Here is a 25,947-nt window from a genome sequence, read left to right on the forward strand (position 1 = left end):
CATTTGCTTCCCTAGCCTCATATACTGAGCTCACCTTAAGAGCATGGGAATTGGAGCAGCACTACCTGGAATCAAATGCCAGCTTCCCTACTCAGCAGTTGTATGACTTGGGAAAGTGACCTATTTTTCCTGTCTCTATTCCTCATCTATAAAATGGGGCAGGGTGGGGGGATGTCCCAGGCTGGTGGGAGGGTTTAAAGAAGAGATCCGTCTAGAGTCCTTGGCTAACAGTCTGGTCAGTAGTGTAAACTCAACAAATGATGACTGTATAATCAATCCGCGAAACCATCCCAGGAATGAACCTGCCCTGTTCCCCATGTAACAAATGAATAAAGAGAGGCTCAGAAAAGTACGGACTTGCCTGAGGTCACACAGCTATGAAATGCAGCATCCCGTATTTGAACCTCTGTCTCTTTGGCTCCAGCGCTACAGTCAGTGCTGGAAGAGGATCACTCAATTCCAGAGAAGACATGAAGAAAATTAATCTGCAAAACGCAAGCCTGGGAAAGGGGTGCCAGTGCGCGGGGGAATTTGCAGACGCTCCCTGCTGGCGGGGACAGCACGACCTGTCCTTCAGTCCCGGACCTTCGGCCGGTCCCGCCGCCACGGACCGCAAGGCTGGTGGAAGCCGAGGCTGTAGGACCCCTCTGCAGTGGCTGAGGCCGAAGCGGAAGCGCCATGTCCGAGATGCCCCCGCGGGGGGCCGAGCGCGACCTTTTCCGGGACACGTGGGTGCGGTACCTGGGTGAGCGCGGGCGAGGGGCACCGCGACCCCACACCACGTGGCGGGAAGGAGGGGTTGCCAAACGCCGCTCAGTAACCTGGAGAAGGTGGGAGGATCTTAGTTCTCATTCAGCCAGGGCAGAGACTGGGCTCAGAGAGGTCTCTGGACTTGCTCAAGGTCACACAGCTCTGTTCTACCCAGCCCTGCCCTCCGGGTCTGCTGGTCTATCTCCCAGGTGGGAGCTGCAACCCAGCTGGGAGGAACAGGGTGAGCTGACTGCCCTCTCTGGATGCCCGGGCAGTGGTTGTGGAGTCAGGGTATCTGGACTCCCATCTTGGCTTCTCCCTGTTTCTGTCTGAGCCTCAGTTTCCAACTTAGCAAAAAGGGATAAGCACAGGGTCTCTCTCACTGAGTGATCGTTGTGAGGGCAGAATGAGATAAGGCGCAGAGAGGCCAGGCATATGGTGAGTGGGGCTGTCTTTAGTGAGTCTCTCTCACTGCCTGTTCTCCCATCAGCTCAGATGCTCCCAGAACCCAGTCTGTGAAGGCAAGTGAGTGATGAGAAAGGTGGCGGTACTCAACTCTCCTACACAGGGAGAGTCGGGGTGGGCGTCAAGGGTGCCATTTTATAGGCCAGGAGAAAGGCTTAGAGGGGTAAAATCACTTGTCTAAGGTCACCCAGTTACTGCTTGGCAGGCTAAGAACCAGCTCCTCCAGTGTCCCCTCGTGGAACAACCCACGGGCTTGGGAATTAAACATCCCCTCCCCACCAGGCTACGCCAATGAAGTAGGGGAGGCCTTCCGCTCCCTGGTACCAGCAGCTGTTGTGTGGCTGAGCTATGGTGTGTCCAGCTCCTATGTGCTGGCCGATGCCATCGACAAGGGCAAGAAGGCAAGAGATGTGAGTGCTAACCTGCCCTTCAACCCCCACCCCAGTTCACTCCCACTGTGGTCAGTCCACAGCCTTGCCTGTGGTTAAGTCCCTGCGGGACAGTCCAATACCCCAGTCCCATATGTAGAAGGTGCACCCTGTCCCCTGCCCTGCATGTGGCATAGTTTCTATCCCAGTCCTGGTTGTGAACGAGTCCACCCTCAGCCCTGCTTTGGTCAAGTCCAGAACCCAACACTAGTGTGGCTCTGTCCCCACCCCCTTCACTTCCCTCCCCCTGGTCCAGCCTCATGCCTCTTGTCCACAAGCTTTCCCACCTCTGCCCCTTCTGGATGAAGTGTCTCTTGTGCTTACCAGATGCCGAGCCCTGAGGCAGGCCGCAGCACCAGGGTGACCGTGGCCGTGGTGGACACCTTCGTGTGGCAGGCTCTGGCCTCTGTGGCCATCCCAGGCTTCACTATCAACCGTGTGTGTGCTGCCTCTCTCTACGTCCTGGGCACTGCCACCCGCTGGCCTCTGGCTGTCCGCAAGTGGACCACCACCACACTGGGGCTACTGGTCATCCCCATTATCATCCACCCCATTGACAGGTAGGTGCCCCTCCCAGCCTCGGGATCATCCACCCTACAGGTGGAGATAAGCTTTGAGAGGTGTGGGCTGTACCCACTTTTCACAAAACAATAGCAGCAGGGGCAGGGCTGGCACCTGGGGCTCCTGAGGGAGAAAGGACAGCCTATGCCCTTGATATATGAACTGGCAGGTGCTCTGGCAATAAAGGTGGGGGTGCCTTGAGAGTATGAGGTACAGGACAAGTACATTCCCAGAAGGAAAACCCAGTTTTAGAAAACAACCAGAGGCAGGAAGGAACAGGTGCACCCTAGAGGGGGTGGATTTGGGGAAGTTTTGGCAACAGAAGCCCAGCTGAAACTGGGTTAAATAAAATAAGAATTGTTTCTTGAAACTGAAAAGTTTAGAGTTATGCTACTTTTAGGCATGTCTGGATCTAGGTTCCCAAATGATGTCATTAGGGGTCTGGGTCTCCCCATCCTGCTGCCCTTCTCCCCACCTCACCCCATGTTTGATTCACTCACTTTCCTTTTATGGGAGCAGAGGTGGCTCCCAGCAGCTCCCAGCTTCCCTCCTACCAGTTTAGCAAACCCCATAAGAAGCTTAATAGTCACGGCAAAAATCCCAAGGAAAGCTGTCATTGGTCCATCCTGGATTGGGTGCCCACCCCTGAACAAGTTTCCCTTTCCTGATTGGCCAGGCTTGGGTCATGTGCCTGCTCTTAGTACCAGAGAAGGGGCCAATCCGACCAACAGAGAGTGGGAAGAGGAGTCTTTCCCCAAGGGAACATAGCTGACCCTGAGGCCCTGCAGGAGTCTTTTACCCTCCCTGTGCCTCAGTTTTCCCAACTGAATAAAGAAGAGGATGATGGCTACCACCTGGATGGCATTTGTATCCTGTGTCCAGGAGTCCCTTCCCTAGCCCTGACCTCCTGCCTCCCATTCCCCCATTAGCATCCCTTGGTCGCCTGCTCATGACCCTCCACTGCCCCACAGGTCAGTGGACTTCCTCCTGGACTCCAGCCTGCGCAAGCTCTACCCCTCAGTGGAGAAGCCCAGCTCCTCCTGACCCCACCTTGGTACCTGGCCTGTGGGTTGGCCCATCCCTGCTCTGTTCCAACTCCCTCCTCCTGCCAGGGGATGTGGATGCCTGGCTCCCTGGGGTCTGAAGCCCTGGCACCTGAGTGGGTTTAAGCTGGATGGAAATTGAGAGACAAGGACCTCGGAGCAGCAGCTGCAGTGACTCACAGACAGGACTTGAACCCCATCTGCTTTCATGGAATCTGCGATACTGAGCCGGACTGGACTCTTGGTGGTCCCAGCTCTGTCTTTTGACAGGCAAGTAACATCCTCCCATGGAGGGTAAGGAGACTGAGGTCCAGACAAAGCAAGGGATATGGCCAAGATCATTTGGCAAGCTGGGGACCCAGGACTCCCACCAGCTGGGCCGGGTCACCCTGTGGCAGCGTGGTTGACGGAGGAGCAGCAGGCACTGGGGGAAATGCAGGCATGCAGTAGCAGGACCCTGAGGACGGAGTCTCTGTCAACCCCTTCCTGGTGAAGGGGCTGCTGGGGCCTGGCTGGAAGGCAGGACAGCTCCCGGTCCAATAAATCCTCAAGAAGTTGAGTTTTCTCCTTTTCTGTTGGGGATGAACTGGGATGTAGTGGGGAGCAGGGCTGGGGGCCCTCAGAGGTGGCGGCTGAAGTCTCCTGCCCCACATCACTCACAGTGGCCAGCACTGGGCCTGTCTGGTACCTCCCTGCCCACCAGTGCTCCCCTGCAGGTGCCTGGGATTCCACCTTGGTGCTGCCAGCCTCCTTTGGGGTAGGTACTGCCCTCTTCCCGCAAGCCTCCTAAAATACTCACACCACCGGGGGGGCAGTCTGTTGGGCAGATATCACCTGAGCCTGAAGAGACCCGAGAGGAAGACAGTCCCCATTTGAGTATCACATGGGACTCTCCTGAGGGAATCCAGCAGTCCTGGAGAAAAAGGAGTGACCCAGGGGCTGTCCCTGGGATGAGGGGGTGACCCATTCTCCTTAGAGCTTCTCCTGAGCTGCTGGGCCTGGGAGTGCTGAGGGGGCCATTCCTCCAGATTCTGGACCAGTTCAAGGGTTGGGAGGGAGGGGGGAGGGGAGGGGTGTGGAGCACAGGGCAGAAGCAGACCTGGACCCCTCAGCCCTACCCTAAGCTGCAGATCAGTTCTAGCCCTGCCCCTCACAGCCCAAGTGCAGACTGGAAGTCTAACTCCACCATTCTTCCCAGTAGCTGCCTGTACCTGGGTGGGGATTTGTGGGGGCCAAGGGACCAGGCAGGACCACTGGTGAGACAGGATGGGGGTTCTGAGGGTTTCTGCAGCTGCAAGGTGAGTCTGATGGCCTGCCCTGAGCTGGGGGTCCATGAGGGGGTGGGGTGGGCCTTTCTCTGCCACTTTGTCACCCCACACAGGCAAGGTCCCTTTCCAAGCCCCCCCTGACCTCCTGCCCAGTCTCCTGATGCTCCCCCTGGCTCCCTTAAATGCTCTGAGCCCCTTCACTCCCCAGTCCTCTGTGCCTTCTCCCTCATTCCTCTCCAGCCCAGCACCCTCCCATCTCCCCCCAGAGCCACACCCATACTTGCATCCCTAAGACACCTGAGTTCTGCCACCAATTCCTTGCTCACTCACTCTCAACCTTCCATCCTTGGGGCCATCTTTAAAGCTGGGAGCCACCCAGGGCAGAGTGTAAGCTCTCAGCCCTGCCCCAGCCCTCGTGTCCCTCCCCATCACCTGCCCTCCCGTGCCTCCCACTGTTCCTCAGCTGGAAATCCTTTTCATCTTGGCCAGAGCTGAGCATCCTTCAGAACCAGCCCCAAGGCCCCTTCTGTTGTTGCCCCTTAGCTCTTCCCTGCTGTGGGCCCCCTCTAGCCTTGACTGTCCCACTGGTGGCCCTGCCTTGTAAAGAATTACTAGGGGGCAAGTTTGCAGATGTCTGGCACATGGTAGGTGCTCACACGAGGTGCTTATAGGCATCCTCAGGCCAGGCTGGTGGGGATGAGGTCTGTGACAGCCTGGCTTTGGGAAGAGAGGCTCCCCCCACTACACATACACTTTACCCACTCCCTGCTCCATCCTGGAGATGCAGTGGTTGAAGGCGGGGGTCAGGTCAGGAGGATGTTTCTGGACAGGCTCTGCAGGCCGTGTCCTCACTGAGGTCATTCTCTGGCCATGCCAGCCTGGGTCAGACTGCCAGAGGACAGCCTCCTGCACGAATGTAATCAGACATACGTCCTCCTGGCAGTGACGCAGGAATCCCAGCCTGATGCCCACCACCTGCATCTTGGCACCTGCACACCCTCCTTGGTCCCTGTCATGCCTCGCCACGTGGTTATCCTTGCACCATTCAAAGCTTGTAGCTCCACCCCACTGGTGAGACCCGTAGGGACAGGCTGCCTGCCAGGAGCTTGGGGTGCCTGGGAGATTCTGAGGGGTGCAGCGGAGCTGGGGTGTCTAGGCTTCCTGTCCCGAGAGATCCCTGAGGACTTCAGCCTTAACTCCTGTGAGTGGAAGCAGGTGCCCTCAGGGTCTGGGTCCCCTCACTCCTCGCCTTCCAAAAATCTCTCGGCCTGCATCTCTGTCACCATAGGTTTATGTCCACTGCCAGCTGCTGGTCTGGGACCCAAAGGTCCCATATGATGCTGCCAAGAAGGCCTGTTCCTTCCATGGGGACATAAACAGGTGATGCACATTCAGTGAAGGTGTACTCACACCCTACCCTATAGCCTGCATCTGATGTACATGACCTTGCTTAATTGCCTGTGGTTCAGATTAACTTGCCAAAGAGCTCGACCCTCCTGCAGTAGTTCCTGGAGTGGGTAGCATGAGGTATGTTGGGAATAGAGACTTCTGACTCTGACCCAGACCCACGTTTGAATCCCAGACTGTTGGCTGTGACATCATGGGCAGGTTACTGACCTTTTACAGCCTCCATGTTTTTAAATTATTAAATGCAGGCTGGCCCTTGGTCTCCTACCCCCACCCTCGTCTCAGGTGGACTGACTTAAGCAGAACCTTCTCTGCTCCATCCTCGACCTCCTGCTAGGTGGGAACTTCTGGACGATGCCTCCTGAGCTGTATGTGTGACTGTTGTGAGGTTAACTTGTCCAGCCCTCCAGCCACCCCATCAAAGAGCCCTGGCAGGTAGGAGGTCCCTGGGTGGCAGCAGCTGTCACCCAGACCCATCCCTGTCCCTGCCTCTCCAGGCCCTGACCAACCTCTGCCTCCTATACCAGGCAGCCGCCCCAGCTCGCTGACAGTGATGACAGGTTTCCTCCCACCTCTGGCTGCTACCCCAGTGCCAGGTGCTTGGGCTCAGGCCCCTCTCTTCCCTGGCTGCTCCGCCTTGCTCCTAAAGCTTCTCTTCCCAGTCCTCTGTCTGCCACCACATCTCCTATCTGTCCCCTCCAGGTCTGGATGAGGGCGGCAGCCTCCAGCTTGCCCTGCTCCAAGCTGCTCTATCTGGCCAACCCCTTCTTAAAATGCTCAGAACAGACTCCAGACTCCCCGCGGTGGCTCTCACAGCCCTGCGTGACCTGGATGACCCCCCCCCACCACTCCCCCAAATCTTCATTCCAGCCATCCTGTCCTTTTTTGTTCCTTGAATCCCGTGTTTCTCTTGACTGGGCTTTCTCATGTACTGTTCCTTCCAACTGGGACACTCCCTTCTAGCCTCCCTCAGCCCCTCCTGCAGGCCGACTCACCCTGCTCTGACTACAATCCACTCCTCCCTTAGTTCATCCCCTCAAGGTAGCCTCTGACCCCCTAGGGCCGGCTTGGGAGCCTCCTCTGGGCTCCCTCCATTGCTGTGCTAATGGCCTGTAGAGACCTTGGCCTCACCCTCTGTTAGCCCCTATGGCCAGGGCCTGGGACACTTCTGGAGGCAGCAGCCCCAACTCTCTCCCAGCTTCCTGTGCACATTAGCTGTGTGGCTTTGAGCCAGCGGGAGTTTCAATGGCCTCTCGGTAAAGTAGGAGTAACGGCAGACAATCCCCGCACCAGCTTGTGAGACCAGAAGTGAGAGGCCAAAGCCCCTAGCAGAGATTGGGTAGTTGCCCCTCCCAGGCAGCCCAGTCCAGCTTCTATACTGAACCCTCCGGGCTAGGGTTGGATATACCAAATGAAATAATAGGATGCACAATTAGATTTTATTTGTTGGATTTAAACAACAAATAATACTTTAGTATAACCATGTCCCTAATATTACATGGAGCATATGTACACTGAAAAATTCTTCATTGTTTATCTGAAATTCAAATTTAACTGGGCATCCTGTATTTTATCTGCAACTCTACTCTGGGGGGCCATCCATGGAGCTGGAATGCCTCCCCCAAACACCCCAGCCCTGTAGAGGCAGGAAGCACTCTCTCCAGCCTGCATCTTTCCTGGACAGGGGACAGTTCTTAGCAACTGGGCTAACATCCCATTTGATAGTCAGGGAAACATGCAGAGAGGTCAATCAGACTGAAGGTGGCAGATGCTGGGTGTAATAGGAAATTGCTTTCCTGGGGCCTGAGAGGATGAGGCAGATCCCTGCTGGGATTGGGTGGTAGTCAGGGGTGGGGTGGGGGCGGGTGGAGAGATGTCTTTTCCCACCCCTACACCTGGTGGCCTTTGTCCTGGGGCATGCTGGGAGTTGGGTCCTCGGCTTCAAGCAATGCTCAGGCTCACCACAAGGAGGCAGCACCTCCCTGCACCCACCTTGGCTGATTCAAAAGTCTCCAGGGTGATTGAACGGCTCCTAGTTCGCCAGGTCCTCTGCTAAGCACTTCCTGGCATGTGGCTCATTTAGTCTTTACAACCACAGTGGTTGGGTCCCTGTTTTGTGAAGTGGGAGTCATCCCAACCCCCCTCCTCCCCCATCCCTCCCAGCCCAGTACTGCCTCCCAGCCCGTGGCTCTCTGCAGAGTCAGAGCTGACTCACGTGCTGGGTGACCTTGGGCAAGTTATCTAACCTCTCTGAGCCTTGGTTTCCACATTGTACAGTTCTCCGTAATAACCCTCTGAAGCTGCTGCAAGGATTACAGAAGAAATGGCTTGCAAAGAGGTCAGCCAGCGTTGGGTTCACAGAGTTATTTAATCACTATTATGATTGTAGCAAGAGACATCCATTTCAAGGGCAAATAAATGGTAATTGTGCCATTGGATGACTAACCTAGAGAGAAAATAGGCTAATTACATGGTTCAGGGATCCCAATCCTAAGAATTTATTCAGAGGCAATAATAGGATGGTGATCCAAAGATGTGCCTCTGAGAGTGATCGCCATGGTTTTATTTTTACAAACTAAAATCTTGGGCACTCTTTAAAGGCCCAGTGCATAAAGGAACATTCTTCTGATCTGATCCTGCTGGTGGCTGACTCTCCCCGAGTCCCTCCTCTGTTCTGATACCTTCCGTGACTCCTGACAGCCCCAGGGTCCAGTCCTAACACCTCAGCCTGGCACTCAGAGAGTCCAGGTCTTCGCAGTCTCATCCCTCACTGTGACACACCCATGCCACCCTGACCCCTCTTCCAGCACATCCAGCCTCTGTGCCTTTGCTCAGGCCATGCCAGCTGCCAGGAACGCCCTCCCCACTCCCACTTCCTTCTGTTCTCTGCCTTCAAGGTCCATCTTTAGTGGTACTTGTTCCTTGAATCCTCCCCAGCTTCTTCTCCCAGACAGAATCATCTTCATGTTTCTCCTTCCCCTTGGACAAGGGTCATCAAATGGCACCCACATGGATGCTCTATGCGCCAGGCCCTACATTAAGCACTGCTATGGAACCTTCATAATACCCTTTGTAATAGGTGCCGCCATTATCATCCTACAGATGAGAAAGTTAAGTCAGCTCTCTTACTATTCTTATTAGATCCCGTGTGAGTGAGGAGGGCTTCAGAGCCTTTTCTAAAATCAGAAGGCACTGCAGGCAGGTGGAGGGGCAGAGGTAGGGGAACATGGAAATACTTGGCCTGGCCCAGCTCAGCCGTGCCCTAGGCTCACCTGTGGGCTCCAGGTGAGGCTCGTTTCTTCCTCAGCCTCCTCTGGGCCCATTTAAGGAGGCTTGTGAGGGGTGGGCAATGTTTCTTCTCATTAGGCTGCCCCCAGGGGGCTTCTGCAGGTTGTTGCTCTGGTCTTGCTTCTTGGTAAGGGCCGGGCAATGGGTCTCCCTTGGGAGCGGGGGTGATGGTGGTGGGGCCTTTCTCCTGTCCTCCCCACCCATGAGCTGAGCCTCCTCCTGCTAGCAGTGCATCTGGTGAGCCCCCTCCAGGTAACTCATCCCAGCACACCTGGCCTGGGCCACCACAGGAGCTGGAATCAGCATCCTAGGGATACTGGGAGGAGGGTACTTCCTTTCTGATGGCCAGTGAGTCACTCTGTCGGGTGTCCTCCAACACTCAGCCCCACCTCCCAAAGCCCCCTGGGGTCCCTTCCTGCCTCCCCTACTGAGCCTAGGACACTAGAGCCCTGGGTCACCTCCTCCTCTTCCTCCCTGACCTTCACCCTGCACCTGGGGATCCTTTCAGCCTTGTCCCAGGCTGAGAAGGAACCTCCTGAGTCCAGGGCAGTCCTGCTTCTTAAGGTTTGCACTCCCTGGCCAGGCCAAACTCAGGGGTAGGGGCTCACTCCCATCCTGCACACTTGGCCTCTAAGGCAGAGCCTGGCATGCTGTACGTAGATGCTCAGCAAACACTAAACAACTGCCCTAAATTCTTCTTTTTAAAAAACCCTCCAGCTTCTTTCGGGTCCTTGGTCTGCCCTAGACCCTCTGGTTCAAGATAATTCCTCTTAGAGGCAGCATGGCAAGGTGGTCAGGAACCCAAACAGTAGAAACAATCAGCTGGAGACTATGCAGGGATGAGTCTGCCTACACACAGGCCAGCTGCTCACACTGACACAGAGTTACTTGTAGGACTGGGGTAAAGGTAAATTTAGCTTTTATTTTAATACCATTTGGTATCGTCTGAATCTTGCCATATAACAACTCCAATCTTTAAATATTTCTGGAAGAGCCCTTGCTTGGGAGTTTGAATCTAAGTTCTGCAGCTAATAGCTGCATGTAACCTTAGGCAGAGGGTAGCAGGACTTCCCAGCCTCAGTTTCCACATCTGTAAAATAGGGGCAGTTGTGAGGTCCACATGGGATATGTGGAATAGCCCCTAATGGCAGCTGGGAGGATGCTGAGTGCTGGTCAGGCTTATCTGAGCAGCTTATCCAGTCCTCCCACTCCCATTACCCACCTCTAGAGGAACTTGCCCAGGCCTTGCCCTCCAGTCTGACTGTGGAGACCCACTGGACCCCCTTGACCTGTAGTGCCTCTCTCTTGGCAGCCCCCCCAGCCCAGGCTGCTCCTCGGGGGGCAGGCAAACAGCTCTGCTGCAGCTAGCCCATTGTGGACCCTGCCCAGCACCCCCTCCAAGGAGTCCTCAGCCCTCAACACACAGCCCCTGCAGGTGACCCTCCCGATACCGCCTGGTGAGTCTTGGCCTGGTGTGTATGGAGGGGATGGAGAGTGAAGCCCTGAGGACTTCCCAGGGAGGGCAGAATGTGGGCCACATGCACCATCCTGTTCCTGGCCTCAGTCTTCCACCCCCGGTGGGACAGGTGTGCACCCATTTGGTAGATGAGGTCAGGTAAGAGAACTGAAGTTCAAGGACCTCTCTGAGCCTCCATCACCGCATCTGTAAAATGGGCATAACACTTCTAGGACCACTCAGGAAAGAGTGGAATAATGGCTGTGATCTCCCAGGCATGCACTAGATGCTTATTAGGCGGTGGCCGGGACTACGTACCAGAAGTAACCCTCTTCCCTCACTTCCCTCGGGTGCCTCGCCACCTCCCTGTGTGGAAGGCTCATGGCTGACCCTAGAAGCCCACATCTAGCCGGTGTTAAACTGGGCCATGAAACTCTACGTGGGCAAGTGTGTGGGCTCCCAGAGGATATACACCCTCATCTTCAACAGGGCATCTGGGGCTGCAAGGGGTGGGAAGGTAGACAGAGGGGGACAGAGAGCTTAGCCCTATCCTGGGGTCTTGCTTAGCTGGTCCACTGGTGTAATCATGTGTAGAGGTCTGTCTTTTGCACTTGGTCATGGTAACCACTGGTTTTTGGTGCTTGGTCTGAACTTGCCAAGGTCTGACCCTGCCCAACTGGGCTGTAAGTAGCTCGGCAAAGAGGTGCTGTCCTTCCCAGTTAGGATGCAGACTGAGTGGCTGTAAGGGCCTGAGAGTCTTGTCACTCGTTCTTGACTTTGTAACTTCGGCCCTTTGCTCAGGCTAAACACATCTGTCCGCAGGCCCTAGTAATGGAGTAAACATTCTTTAATTTAACATGGCTTTAAGGAGCAAGAAGTTCCCGCAGTGTGAGTCTTTCTGTGGCTTCGCAGGAAACTTGTTCCAACCAGTCTCTGAGGTGATGGTCCCTCAGGCCTCTTGTCTGTCCCCCAGGTGCCTCTCAATAGGCCCCAGTTCCAGCCCTTGGTCCCAGCAGAATAATGAGACATTGCAGTTCAGCATGGAGGCCTTCATGCTCAACAATGTCATGGAAGAGGGTGAGGTGAGGGCCATGCCCCAGGCCCAGCTGGAAGTCTGGGGATTCTCCTTCAGTTACTCTGATTCCCCTCCCAGGGCTATTTTGGGCAGAGCTGGGAGGTCAGTCCAGGAAAGGGGTGCTGGATCCTCTTGATAGGTTTGCCAGATTTAGCAAATAAAAATACAGGAGTTAAACTTGAATGTCAGAGGAACAAGGAATTTTTTAGTATAACTATGTCCCAAATATCAAATGAGATGTATTTATACTAAAGTTTTAGAGAATTAATCGAGTGTCCTGTATTTTATTTGGCAACCCTCACCCCTGAGAGTGGCAGCAGGAAGGGATCCAGAGCTGGGACGTGAAAGCCACAGCCCTGGATCTGGCTGAGCTCTGACCAAGGCGAGGCGACACCCGGGGTCTCACACTTCCATGTGCAGCAGCAAGTCTGGGATGGAGTCTGGCCCAAGGATCGCACAGCAGGTTGGGAAGGCCCACTCACCGCAGAGAGGTTTTGATAGATGTGATTATGGATGGAGGAACCAGGGCACTGTGACCTCTGTCCCTCTGGATGATGGAAGCCTGGGGCAACTTTGTTACATTCGTACATTAATATAATGGTCCAGTTTTTGTAATACTCTCCAGAATGCTCTGTTGGTGAGAGTCCTCTTTCACATTTATGACGGTTTAATAATCCACAGAATGGAGGGAGGTATTAGAAACAAACAAGTACCATGTGAATGGGTATTTGTGTTCTTCAGTTATTTTCACTTAAACCCCGATAGGTGACATCTCACTGCCCCCAGCCCCCATTTAGCAGGTGAACATACACCTACTCAGGAGTAAACCAGCTCGGAGCCTCCACCAGTGGCTAGAGGTGGGGGGACAAAGATATGGGCCCCCCACCACCACAGAATTCCAAGGAGAAGGGAATATCTATATTGTGGTTGCAGGGCCTCTGAAGGTCAAGAAGCCTTCGATCTCATGGTTCAAAGATAGGTACAGGGCTGGGAGGCAGCCGAGACCCTAAGAGGACTGGTCCCCCCACTACCATCCAGGTTCATGGACACTCGTTCTCGGGACTGTCCCCTCTGGCCTGGCCTGTCCCCAGCTTCCCTGCAGGCTTCTGGCTTTTGATGAGTCATGCAGGCTCAGGGGCAGTTCTAAGTGCCCTGCATGGCCCGCCCCACACCTCTGGGCAGTCCTGAGGTGCTCCGGCCCAGTCCTTCCCAGCTTCCTGTAAGACGCTGAAGGACTGGCTGGCAGTGGTTCTGGCCATCGGCTGCATCACTCTGCTGCTTGTCCTGATTCTGCTGACCCTGAGGAATGTGTTCAAGACCTTCCCACTGAGCTGCCCTCTAGGCTGGCTAGGGAACACGCTGAGGGCAGGTCCTGGCCAGGCCAGACACTGAAGAGAGGCAGCTGGTAGTCGGGGCAATGGAGAGACTATCTTCTGAGGAGGAGACGGATAGAGTGTCCTAGTCCACCACCAAGGAAAGCAGGGAGACAGGGGCCCCTTCAGAAAACAACTAAATCACCTTTTATATAATGCAATAATGCCTTCTATTTCCCTAGTGCTCTGGTCTTGCCTCAACTCGCTCTGGCACTTGTGTGTGTTGGTACCATGTGCCTGGGGACAAACCTGACCTTAAGTGTGTGATGTGAAGGTGGATTCTCTGGAGAGGCTGCTGCAGCACTGGGTTCCTGGGGAAGGCGGCGGGGGGCATCTGGTGCCCCCTTAGGATTAGCAGGGACTTGGCTCATTCTCTGCCCACAGGTTGCCCTGGGTAAGTGGCTCAGACTTTCAGCCTCAGCTGCCAAATTTAATCCCTCTCTCTTAAGGGAAACAGCCTGCAGTTACCGTCTTTGCCTCCCAAGGGCAGCTGAGGCCTTTCTTTCCCTGTCTCCTCCCTCACATTTCTGGGCCATGGGAGCTGGGACACAACTTCCCTTCACACACAGTGGGGAGCCTGCTGGCCTTGGTCTTCCTGCCCCTATACTGCTTGCTGACCACTGTGGAATGGGGGACCCGTTGGCCAAGGCTACAAAGTAGGGTTTCTTTCCCTCCCCATGCCACACCCTGGACCCTCAGAGCTGGAGGGAAGCCTCTGGCCCCTGGATGAAACTGGAGCCCTAGAGATCAGGAGCTGGAGGCCTGCTTCCCACCAACTAGAGATACGGAGTGGGAGTGGGTTTGCCACTTAAGAGCTGTGTGATGTTGGGTGAGTGACTTCACCTCTCTGAGCCTTAGTTTCCTTATGCATAGGTGGCCATGCTATGTAGCCTCAGGGCAGGCGTGAGTGAGCTAAACTTATAAAGCATTTGGCACTGTGTATGGTACATAGCACTAACTGAATGACAGCTGTGTTGTTTGTTTTTATTATTACCAGGCAGCAGCTCAAGCCAGACATGACGTCCTTTGCTTCTAGGAAAGTGCTTTTAATTGCTTAAAACACAGTTGTGAATTCCAAGGGAAGGCAGCGAGGGTGGGAGTGATGTGTTGGGGAAGCTGTGTGCCCCAAGTCAGACAAAGCCTTCTGTAAGCATCTCCTACCTACCCAGGAGGGCAGCCACTGCCAGAAATCTGGGGACTAGATCACCTGGGTCTCCAGGAGAGTCCCTCCCCATCACAGCCCTGTCCCTGTCCGAGGTGCTGAAACCTGCCCTGGTAGACTCCTTCTCATGCACACCCATGAATCACCTGCTCCCTACCTCCATTCAACTCCACAAGTATACACTGAGTATCTACTATACCAGGAGTAGAAGTAAAAAGAATTTAGACACACCTCCAACCCAATTTGCTGATAAATCAGATGAAATTCAACCACACACAAATGCCTTAGGAGAAGCAAGGACAAAGGCTAGGAAATTCATTTTCCCATTTCTTGGGTTTTAAGGACACCCACCTATTGCTTTTACCCTGGCTTCCTCCTCTTCTGCAGCCTCGGCATCCTCCAGGGCTATGCCTCTCATACCTTTCCTGATCTGACCATTGCCTATGAATTTTCCCCAAGGCAGCCCTTTCTCTATTCAGTAATGTAACAGAGTCAAGAGGACTGACAAGTAATTTCTGGGGGGGAGAGTGAGATATATCAACAGAAAGCAGAGGGTCAGGGGTCTCTGGTGAGTGAGGGGCTGCCTAGACAGCGGTGAGCTCCTCGTCATATTTCTGCATGCCCTTATCCGGGAGCAGCACCTCCACCGTGAAGCTGACCTTCTTGGCGTGGACAAAGCTATAGGTGTTGTCGAAGCGCAGGACATCTGAGGGGACAGATGGACAGATGGGTATGCGTCTGGCTTCACACTCCCTGCACCCTGCCCCAGCCGTGGGGGAGGACAGGCTGTAGTCCCACTTCCGTGTTTGCCAGGCTGGGCCCAGTTCCCCTACTCCTGTTCCCTTCCCCATGGGAACTGCCACGCCTGAGCAGGGCCTGTAAACAGATGCAGGCCTCCTCCTGGCACGTGCCCAGCCTGGCTTTAATTGCACCAACTTCACTGAGAACAATGGCTACTGCATCCTATTGTCTCCACACCTGGGAACTCACATAATGGGTGTGCAAGGACAGCAGCTGGGAACATCAGAGGCCTCCCAGACCCCTTAGGTGAAGTAGGGTACTGGGTGAGGCCTGCACATGCCTTCTGCCCCCTCATAAGCACCCTGAGAGACAGAGGTTGTAACCTCTGCTTCACAGGGGAGCAAACCAAGGGTCCCGGCTGGTAAGACTTTTGCCCAGGGTTATGCAACTACAAGGCGGACATGGGACCCTGGCACCACACTCAACTGTGTGACTCTGGATTCTGATTTACCTCTCAGAGCCCCCAGTTTCCTCCTGGGGAAAGTTGCACCTGCCCTATTGTCCCTTGCCTGGGTCCTGTGGCCCAAGTACTGTCAATCCCTTCAGGGCCCATTTGTCTCTGGTTCTTGGCACATCATACGTGCTCTTGAGTGTGGACCAAATGAGTGACAGTATAGATGAATGGCACTGACCTAAGCTCAATGTCACTACCCCTCTGTTTCTTCCTCTAAGCCATGGGACAGATGGCTCCAACCTTCCAGAGCTGGGACCCAGCCAGGGCAGACTTACAGACACCAGCTTCTGGGCAGGTGAGGCTCCCGTCCTCGGGTACCATGTGGGCATTATAGCGCTGGCTGGGTAGCACCTCTGTCATCTCCCCAGCCCGCTGCCGCTCCCCCATCTTGGTCTTCAGGAAAACGCCAAAGCCAATGTCTGCACCATCAGATGAGAACTGCCACCTGTGTTGGGGGAGGGACAGAGACAAGTTGCTGCTCAGTCTGATGGGTCCCCGAGGGGCTAGGGCCCAGCCAGGGGTGGGTCAGTAGCCTGTCCCTTACCTGAGGACACAGCCTGGGAACAGGATCTCGTACTCCACCTGGTGCGAGGAGCCTCGGCTGATCTGCACCGAGTGCTCGTACTGAGTCTTCACCTGGTCCCGCACGTACATAGCCTTGGGGATCTCCCCACCATGGTTGATCTGTGGACAAGGAACAGAATGGGCTTGCTCCCCTCTTGTTCATGCTCTTTCATGCTGTTTCTCCTGCCTGAGATGCTTTAACCACATCCTGCAGTACCTGCTTATCCTATCCTTCCCCACTCCCAGGGGAAGCCTCCTCTGACCCTCCAACCTGGGTCTGGGCCTCTTCTTGAAATTCTCCTTCCAGCTCATCCCTCTGGATCAAAATGTCCTCATTTCTTGCTCTGTTAAGGCAGGACTGGGACTTATTCAATACCTGGTCCACAGGAGTCTCTCCATAGACATTTGTGGAATGAATGAGTAGGTGAGAAAGAACCCAGCTCTACTCCTCTTCCCTCCCCTGTCCTGGGGCTCTTCATACCTTAGTTAAACATTTGGGGTTCCCATCTGGATCGGTCAGGGTACCCCCAAAATAAGCAGGCAGTTCCTCAGGACTGATGAGTTTTAGCAAACTTTCCTTCCAGTTGCCTGTGGGCAGAGGAGTTGAAGGGTGATTACTGAGCATGGAGGGGATGCACTCCTACCAGGAGGACCTGAGCTTGGGGAGAAGCCCTAAGGGAGCTAGGCTGCCAGAGCCAATTCCTTAGCTACCCAGGCCTCGGGCTACAGAAAGTATCTTCCAGCATCATGTTGCTATAAAAACATGTTTTCCCCTGGCTGATGGCTTTGCACATTTTTGAGGGTCTTCCAGTCATGAGCAGTCAAGATAAGAGTTATCTAACTGTCTCAAGGAGACTTTAAAGCCCAATGAGGTCCTTACTATATGGAAAAATAAAAGGCCCAATGAGGTCAAGGACCTTGTTGGGAGCCACATAAGGTGCAAGTGGCATACCCAAGTCAGACCTCTGGGTGGAAGATGGATGGCCCTGTACCTCTGAAAAGACCTTCCTCCTTTTGCTGCTTAATCTCCTCAAGCATAATACCCATTACTGTTCTTCATGCCCTACGCAAAGGTCTAAGTGTTCTGGGTCCCGGCTGTCCCATGGCCCCAGCCCCATAACCAACCTGGGCTATCCCCGCCTGTGGTCTTGGGAGATTCCTTGATACTAGTGGGATGAGAGGAAAGACCACAATGCTTGGCACACCAGGGCCACGTGCACAGAGCCCTATGCACCACCAAGTGGGGCAGAACCTTGGACTTGAATCTGGAATATGGCAGTTACCCACACTGCTCCAGGATTTGGGGGCTATCTTGTGATCCACCTGGTTCCCTACCCCAGTGGAACTGGGCAGAGACAGAGACTCAGGTATCAGGAAGGAAGAGAAAACAAGGATTTGTAAGATTTATACCCATCCCCCCAGATCCTTAGACCACATGATTTGATGATTTGACCATTCTGCTGGTGAGAAATTATCCTCCAAATTATCAGGGTCACTGCTTGAGTTTAAGAACTATTTCTCCTCTCTTTTTCTTTCTCTTTCCCTGTCATTAAAATAAATAATTTTACCTACTTATAAAAGTAATATATGTAATTTAAAAAATTTTTAAAAGTACAGAAATATAAAAAATAAAAAGCCACCAGATTTCTTGCTATCTACAAACCAGCATTTTGTTGTATTTCCTTCTAGAAATACATTTTTGTTTTTACAAAAATAAGATCATATTATCCACACCACTTTATAATCTCCTTTTAACTCAGTGACATTTCCTATGATATCAAATCATTTTTCATGACTGCCCAATAATCCAAGTGGATGCATTGTGTTTACTTATCCAGTCCCTTCTTACTGAGCCTTCCTCCTCTGAATCACATCTCTTCCTGCTCTTCTTCCTTGTCCTCCTCAGCCCAAAATGCCTTTAGAAGCACTGAAGTGATGAGTATTAAAAGGAAACTGAGGCCCATAGCCCAGGGGTTGACTAGAAACCAAACTGAAACTGATTAGGAAGAAGACGTGGAGGCCTTAGTCACTGAAGAGGTATGGCAGGGAGTAAGGAGGAGGTAACTGGATAGACTCTATAGTGTAAGACCCCCTTCATCTTCAAGAATGAGGAGCCTCTGACTCTAGGTGATGCCTGTATCTCTGGCTGGTGTGATGGACCAAACTTACTCCAAAGTTCATGCACAGAACTCAGAGAATGGAGCTGAAACTACTTACTTCCCAACACTACAATTTTCCTGCGAGTGTCCTCACTCAGGAAGGGCTTCATGAGGTTGTATCCCACAGGGAACAGTTTGGTGGCTGCAGAGATATAAAGCAAGTATAATGGTAAAAATAATTCCACCGGGCCACTGTCACCATAACAGTCATAATCATAGTCAACAATATGGAGGAATCATGAATTACTTTGGCAAGTTCCAATGCCCTGCACCTGACAAACCATCCAACCAACTGGTCAATCAAAACAACAAGCAGCCAACTAACCCCACCATCCAATCATCCAATATATCAAACAGCTAACAAACCAACCAACAAATAGCTAATCAATTCACCTTCTAACCAGCCATCAATCAGCCTACCAACCAATCAGCCAACCTACTGAATAGTCAAAGAACCAATCAACATGTCTGCCAATCATCAAACCAATCAGCCAATTGAACAACCACCTAACTGCCCAAACAACTGCCTTTTCCAACTAGTCAACCATTCAAATAACCAACCAGCCAACCATTCAAACAACCAGCAGTCAACCATCCAAGATCCAACCAAACAACAAACCAGCCAACCAACTAACCAGTCTGCCAACTGCCCACTCACCCTCATAGCCAACCAAAATGCTAACTAGTTACTCAATCAGTCTACCAAGTTAACAACCATCCAACCAACCACTAGTCAGTCATCTAGCCAGCCAGCCAACTGGCCAGTCAACTAGACAACCAAGTAAGCAATAAATCAACCAGTCAACCAGTCAATCATCTAACATACAGCCACCTTTCCAGCCACCCACCCATGCAAACAACAGCCACCCAAAAGCCTATTGAGTTTCCACCTGGTCCCAGGCCTATGAGGGATACAACAGAAGTGGAGAATCAGAAGTCTTGTCTTCAAGGAGCAGACAACCCAAGGAAATCAGGATGAACACACACACAAGACAACTGGAGGCCCCAGAAGGCAGTAGATAGGAAAGGTCAGACTGGGCTGAACCAGCTGCCAGTGCCAGAGGCAGTTTGGGGAGGGAGAGATCAACACAGTGGGAGAAGTGAGGAGGGATTCCTGGAAGAGCTGGAGTTGAAGCTGACTCTTCTTGCAGTAAAACCAACCATGGAAGTTACAATTTATGGACCACTTACTCTGTTTCAGGCACTCTGAGTGATTTGCATGCAGCCAAGTAACCAACCTGCTTCACTGCTACTCAGGGAAGAAGGCACTATTACTGCTCCCAGGGTACAGATGAGGAAACAAAGGCACAGGGTAGTGAAGTCATTTGCCACACACCTTTCACAATTAGCATGGATTTCAGGGTCTCTGGATAATTCTCTTCAAGGAGGCCAAAGAACTGTGGAATCAAGGAAGACCTCATCAGAGCCCACACCCCTTCTTCTGCTACCCCCATCCAGAGGGCTGTGGAAGGTTTCCCTTTCTTCCATCACCTCCACTGGCCCCTGTGTTCCCACAGCTCACCACAGACTATTGCAACCACACCCAAATAATAATTACATCATAATAATCATTTTTAGAGTAAATAGTATAGTAATGGGAGTACAGTAATAGTAATGACCACTGTTTATTAAACGTTCACAATTTGCCAAGCACCGTGTATACACTTTACATATCAACTCACTTAAGTATCCCTACATCCTTTTGAAACTCAGACTGTCAGTATCCCCATTTTGTAGGTGAGGACGACAAAGCATGGAGGGATAAAGTGACTTGCCGGAGTCACAGAGCTAGGGATGACAGGGGTGGGGAGGCTTTGTCAGAAGCTGGCCCCTGGGGTCTCAGTACAGTGTTGCCCCTGAGGCCTCTTCCAAGAAACATATCTCTGGGTCCTGAGTTCCAGTGATGGGGCCCAGGAAGACCACCACATTTTACCAAATCCTGGCTCTGAGTGAGCAGCAAGGTGACACCAGACCAAACTGGTCGTTAAAGCAAGCAGGGCACCCAGGGGCCTTCTCCTCACCTCCTGGTACACTTCCACCAGGGGTTTCCAGAAGTGCTTCAGTCCCAGGCCTTCACAGTCAAATATCATCACTATGGTCTCAATCTTCCTCCCCAGCTGCAAGGATGAAAGCAAAGATCAGGGTGCCAGCTCAGAACTTGGGAGGTCATGACCACAGCACATGACCCCTCAGGGCTTCTCCCAGCCTCTTACTCTGTCCTCAGGAATGAGTGGACAAAACAGGGAATGCATTTACCAGCCATCCACCCACCATCCACTCACCATCCACCCACCATCCACCCACCATCCACCCACCATCCATTACCTATTCATTTATCCACTCAGCCATCTGTCCATCTGTCCATCCATCTGTTAATTGACTCATCCATTCATCAATTCACCATCCATTTTCAAATTCATACTCCAACTCATGCATCCACCAATTTGTCCAAATGATGTGATTAAGCATCTATTTTGAACCAGACACTGAAAGTATAACATATAAGGCTCAATAATGCACAGCTCTTGTCCTTCAAGAGTTTACAGTCTGGTTGGGGAGACTGATAAGTAACCAGGTCACCGTGGTCCCGAGGTGAGTGCTATGATTGGCCAGCACAGGAGCTGTGGAAACACACCTCAACTCAGACAGGGGCCTCAGAGAAGGTGACAGTTTGAAACCTGAGAGATAGATAGGAGAGAGCCAAGGGAGGTGGGGGAGGTAGGTGTGTGCAGGGGTCCAGGTTATCTAGACAGAAGGAACAGCAGAGGCCAAGACTCAGAGGGAAGAACAGTGTCTAGCATTGCTGAGAAATATGCATTCAGCCCTGTATGCTGGCCATATATTTGTATTATCTTGCTTAATGTTTGCAACCATTATTTATTACTGTCCCTGCTTTGTAGGTGAGGAAACAGGCTCAGAGAAGTGAGGTGGCTTCCCAAGGTGGCACAGCTGGGAAGCAGCAGAGCTGGTGTTTGACCCCAGAGCTTCCTGACCGTGACACCAGGGAGCACAGGTGTGTCCCTGGGACTGTGTCCCCTGGCAGCCTCACCCGCTGTGTCTGCAGGTCACATTCGTGCAGGATGCGCTCACAGTCTCTCATCTTGGTCTTGAGCAGATCCTGCTTGGTGACTGAGAACAGCAGGCCCTTGGGGTCAAGTGGCCCGATGATGTCATACCACACGGGGCAGCCGTCACGGTCATAGCCACACAGGCCCCCAGGCATGTACTTCTGGACCACCTGGGCATGGCAGGACACACAACACTTGGCATTATGCACCTCCGAAACTCCCAGGCAGGTAGCCCAAGCCTACATGCACCATGATACTAGCACTGCCCCTCCCCTGGAGGGTGGCACTACTGTCCAAGTGAGGAAACTCAGGGGCTTGCAGCGGGGGACCTTGCTCACAGCAGGCACATGGCAAAGACAGGCCTCAGCCAGGGCTGCTTGAGGCCTCTGGGCTCCTTAGTTCTGCCCCAGAGTCTCCCATGTCCCTTTCCATAGAGAGGAGTTAGGCTTGTGACAAAGAACATAGATTCTGAAGGTCAGCAGACCTGGTTCAAAAACAGACACTACTGCTTCCCTGCTGTGCATCCTTGAGCAAGTGATGCCACCTCTCTGAGCCCCATTCCACCTCCTCTGTGGAGGAAAGTCCCCAGAATCACACTGGAAAGCACTGTGCCTGGCCCAGAGCTTGTGCTCCACAAATGAAACTAGGACTGTTGCTTTACTGAGACACCAGTGGTGGGACTGTTTTCCCCAGCTCCTTGGTGGGCTAAGTTTCTTCCCCACCTAGATACAATGCTTTGAGCAAGGCCCTAGGATGAGGGCTCACTGCCATGATCTAGCTGTGGTGGTGAAGAGCCTGGGTGTGAGGACAGACAGGCTTGAGCTCAAATCCTAGCTCCACCCTGGGGCTGTGGGACTCTGGGGAGGCTGCGGGACTTTGGGGAGGCTACTTAACCACTGCTGGGCCTCAGTGTCCTCATGTGTACAATGGGGGCAATGGTACCTGCTTCATGGGGTTGTGAGGATTAAATAAGCTCATGCAGGTAAAGTCTTAACTCAGGCCTGGACCTCATAAGCCCCCAGGAAATAGTCTTAATTATCACTGGAGAGGTGCCTGCAGGCCTGTGGGTGTTGGGGGTTCCACAGGCCTCTCAGTCTTGCTGGCCTTCACTCATGGCTCCCAGTGGTCCAGAAGCTGCTTCGGTGGTATGTCTGTAAAACTCCAGGGGGGTGTGCATGGTGGTGGTGTTGGCTCACCTCGGGGGGCTGCCAATCAAGGATGTGGTCAATGTCCATGGTCTTCCGGAACTCCATGTACTGAAAGGGAGATGAGTGGTAAGACCCCAGATGGCACCCATCACTTCTGAGGAGGGGATGAGGGAGGAGCTCAAGGCACGGGCCACCCCCCAACAAAGTCCCTCACCAAATTTCCAAGGGGGATGGGACTCACCTTGCGGAGCATGGCCTCTGATTTCTGCAGGTCGAAATTCCGAGCTGTGGGAAGGTGGAAGGAAGGCATGGGGTGGGAAAGAGGTTGCCTTGCAGTCATCTTGTCCTGGTCCTGGGTAGTGGGGAGCTATGGAGGGCATGGGGCTCTCCTTCCTGCCCCCTCCCCTCTCCTGGACCTGAACATGTGAATCAAGACCGTGTGGTCGGCTCCTGAGAACCACGGGTCCTCATGGAACAGTTGGTTGGGACCAGGCCCCTCTCACTGCCACTTCTCCCTGACTTCCCCCATCTCTGCCCTCACCTCGGAGCCAGCGCAGAAGGAAATAGTCATCCGGGTTGGGGAGGGCAGGCAACACGTCCTGGACATTTTCTTGGAACTGGGAAGAGAGATGTCGGTTGAAGAGGTTTTCACACTGAGCCTTGGCTCCAGACTCAGTGATTGTTTTCATCTTCCCTCCTTCTCTTCCAGTGCAGTCTGGCCCACAGTGATGGAAGGACGGGTGGGCAGATGCATGGGTAGTGAAGAGAAAGAAGAAAGGATGGATGAATGCAAAACAAAGGAGAAACCAATGACTGGTGGATGGACAGAAGGAGAGATGGCTGAAGTCAGTAGAAGAAAAGGGGAGACTGGTGGATAAATGACCAAAGGAGGGCTAGATAGATGGGTGGGTAGGGGAGGGAGGATGGATGGAAGAAAGGATAAACGGGGGGGGGGGGGTGAACCGGAATATGGATGTATTCTTAGTTCTTTCCATGTGTTAGCCCACTGAGGCTTCTGTCTTTTTTCTATCTCATTTTTTACAGAAACGTGGTTAGTGATTATGCGTTCTCTGCCCTGTTGATCGTGAGGATGACAACACACCCCACCCCGTCTCTCAGCTCTTACAGACAGGCCATCTTTCAGGGTCCTAGGGAGTGAAGGGGGACAGTCAGAGGGCAGACCATCCGCATCTCGGGCTTCCCCCTGAGGGGAGGTGGGGACGGGGCATGTCAGATAAAGCTCTCTGGGTCTGGCTCCTGGATGAGAAGTCGGGCTTGATCTGGCACCCCTCTATAGCCTGGAAGTGGTGCTGTTCCCTCAATCCCTGCCCTGGACGGGGCTGATGCCACTGGGCATCATGAGACCTGACCCTGGGTGAGGTGACAGCAGAGAGACAATGTCATGGATGTGTTGAGCCAACAGACTGGAGCAGGGTTCCAGCCACCACCACCCCTCCACCCCGACCCCGGCCCTCAGCCCTTTCCTCCGGCTCTTACTGTGGCCAGGGTCTCTGCCTGCTTGGGGCTCAGGTCTCCGACTCGGCCACTCATGGTGCTGGGTGAGGCTCGAGGAGTGCGGGCCACTCCAGGCAGAAGCTAAGCCTTGTCTGTGGCCCTGACCGCGGGGCCTTTTGCCCCTACTCCTGGGTGTGGCTCTAGGCTCCTCCTCCTTGGCCAACTGTTGGATTGCACATTACATAACTGGGATTAAGTGAGGTCCCGTGCTTGGCTCTGGGACTGTTCTAGGGGGCAGGCGGGCACAGGAGGGTGTGCCAGAGGTCCCCTGCCAGGTGGAGGAGGCTGAGGGAGTAAGGCTGGCCTCTCGTGGATAGGAGCCCAGGTGGGTGCTTGTAGAACCCTGCTCAGTGCTCTCAGGCCTCCAGGGAAGGGGGTAGTTTCAGGGGGAGTGAGGACAGCTCTCTGCAGACACCCCTTCTCTCTGACCCTCAGTCTCCCCATCTCACCAGTGAAGAGACCGCCACATCTAAGGTTCTGCAAAGATCATCCTCACCCAGCTCTGATAGTTAAAAGTCAGGGACTTGGTCAGTCTAGTAAACAGTTTATTCACTTTTTCAGGGTGGGAAGCTCATTTCTTTTTGCAACAAGTGTCCATATTGAAGAGGAGACAGGCTGGGGCAGAAAAATGGAACTCAGAAAGTGTTCTTACTGAAGGTTTGTTTGTCCACAGAGCTGACAACTATTTTCCTGTCTTTCAAATTCTATCCTTTGGTGCTGGCCCTGCAGCTTCAATACAGAGAAGGGCTGAGCACCGACCCCTAACCCTGCTGCCGTCTCTTCTCATTGCTCAGATCCTGAGGACTCGAGGGACCCTGGGCCCTAAGGGGCAGGTGGGGCATGCTGATGTCCTTGGGGCAGTGAGGGTGCTTCTTGGGATGTTAAACACCTTATCAGTGAAGGGCATTTCCCTTGTATGTGAGGTGATAAGGGAAGCCAAGAAATTTCTCCTGTCCTTTGATTTCTGTCGTGGTACCTGAGGTTCCCCCATCCCTGCTCCTCACTCCCCTTTAAGGTGACATTTTGGAGTGTCACTTGTGTCTTTTATAGAATAGGGCTATTAATGCTTGCCCTGTCCACCTCACATGGTTGGAAGGAAGATCTAGTGAGACACACAGACTGTCAAGGGTCGTGCATGTCTAAGGGATTATTCTCCAGCTGTCAGAAGCTCCAAGGGAGCAGAGGCTACATTGTCAGTGACTGTCAATAACCTATAAAGAAACCAGGGGCACATCTGCTTGAGACTCTAGCATGGCCATGTGGCCGCATCTTCCAGGCCTGGAGAGGGTCCACAGGGCCTAAAACTTAACCTTGGTTTAACCTCGGTCCCAACAGCTGAGCTAATCCACGCCTCTTCTTTCAGGCTCCCTACCCCTAGGACATCCTGAGTCCCCACCCCTGGGCTATCTTGGGACATTTAGGCTGATCTGGGTTAGTGCTGACAACTCCTTGCTCTGGGCCCCCAAAAGAGCTGGGTCCAGAAGGAGAAGGGGGGCCGTCTTTGGCTCTCTCCCACCATCTGGGGAGCCGCTGAGTGCCCTCAGGCGCAGTTAGATAACTCTTCATACCCTAGTCCAGCCCCACTTCACATTCCAGCCTCTTTCTGCAAAGCCCCCGTTGCTACCCACACCCACCTCCCGCCAGGCAGGCAGTATGCGGAAATTGGGTTCCTCCACCACCCTCTCATTAGCCCCTAATCCTGCCCGTTTCTCACCAGTCTCCTTTCTCTTGCCCTAATCCCTCTAATGTGAGGTGCCCCAGTTACCACTGGGGACATCAGAGGCTGGGCAGGGAGGGCCAGGAGGAGGAGTTGGGGGTCCTTCCAGGAGCTGTCAGCCTTCAGAGACACCCCTATGTGTTTTTCCTGAGCCAGACCACAAATAGACACAGAGTACCTACTGTGTGCACACATCATCATCGTCTATGGCGCTGTCCACTGGAACTTTCTGCGATGATGGAACT

General features: G+C 53.3%; 2 protein-coding genes across 2 annotated transcripts; one reads left to right on the top strand and one right to left on the bottom strand.

Moving 5' to 3' along the window:
* The first annotated feature begins 543 nt into the window (after positions 1 to 543).
* MTFP1 (mitochondrial fission process 1) lies at positions 544 to 3,806 on the top strand. The gene is made up of 4 exons (XM_010951326.3): positions 544 to 745; positions 1,498 to 1,625; positions 1,971 to 2,203; positions 3,176 to 3,806. Exons 1-4 carry the CDS (start codon positions 679 to 681, stop codon positions 3,246 to 3,248), a joined length of 501 nt encoding a protein of 166 aa, XP_010949628.1. The 5' UTR covers positions 544 to 678; the 3' UTR covers positions 3,249 to 3,806.
* A 10,333-nt stretch (positions 3,807 to 14,139) lies between these two features.
* Positions 14,140 to 24,121, bottom strand: SEC14L3 (SEC14 like lipid binding 3). Its single transcript, XM_010951328.3, has 12 exons — positions 23,968 to 24,121; positions 23,012 to 23,087; positions 22,712 to 22,755; positions 22,519 to 22,578; positions 21,304 to 21,492; positions 20,276 to 20,371; positions 19,591 to 19,651; positions 18,313 to 18,396; positions 16,577 to 16,683; positions 16,076 to 16,215; positions 15,807 to 15,976; positions 14,140 to 14,982 (listed from the first exon to the last, which is right to left on the bottom strand). Exons 1-12 carry the CDS (start codon positions 24,019 to 24,021, stop codon positions 14,861 to 14,863), a joined length of 1,203 nt encoding a protein of 400 aa, XP_010949630.2. The 5' UTR covers positions 24,022 to 24,121; the 3' UTR covers positions 14,140 to 14,860.
* Positions 24,122 to 25,947: the final 1,826 nt, after the last annotated feature.

The sequence above is a fragment of the Camelus bactrianus genome, chromosome 32 (genome assembly GCF_048773025.1).
Source record: "Camelus bactrianus isolate YW-2024 breed Bactrian camel chromosome 32, ASM4877302v1, whole genome shotgun sequence".
Classification (NCBI taxonomy): domain Eukaryota; kingdom Metazoa; phylum Chordata; class Mammalia; order Artiodactyla; family Camelidae; genus Camelus; species Camelus bactrianus.

Excerpts from the sequence above, each read along its gene's own strand:
- MTFP1 (XM_010951326.3), top strand. The coding sequence starts at position 679 with ATGTCCGAGATGCCCCCGCGGGGGGCCGAGCGCGACCTTTTCCGGGAC. Across the intron at positions 746-1,497 it reads CACGTGGGTGCGGTACCTGG|GCTACGCCAATGAAGTAGGG; the intron begins GTGAGCGCGGGC and ends CCTCCCCACCAG. Across the intron at positions 1,626-1,970 it reads AGGGCAAGAAGGCAAGAGAT|ATGCCGAGCCCTGAGGCAGG; the intron begins GTGAGTGCTAAC and ends TGTGCTTACCAG.
- SEC14L3 (XM_010951328.3), bottom strand. The coding sequence starts at position 24,021 with ATGAGTGGCCGAGTCGGAGACCTGAGCCCCAAGCAGGCAGAGACCCTG. Across the intron at positions 22,579-22,711 it reads CAGAGGCCATGCTCCGCAAG|TACATGGAGTTCCGGAAGAC; the intron begins GTGAGTCCCATC and ends TCTCCCTTTCAG. Across the intron at positions 16,216-16,576 it reads ACCCCAAATGTTTAACTAAG|ATCAACCATGGTGGGGAGAT; the intron begins GTATGAAGAGCC and ends CCTTGTCCACAG.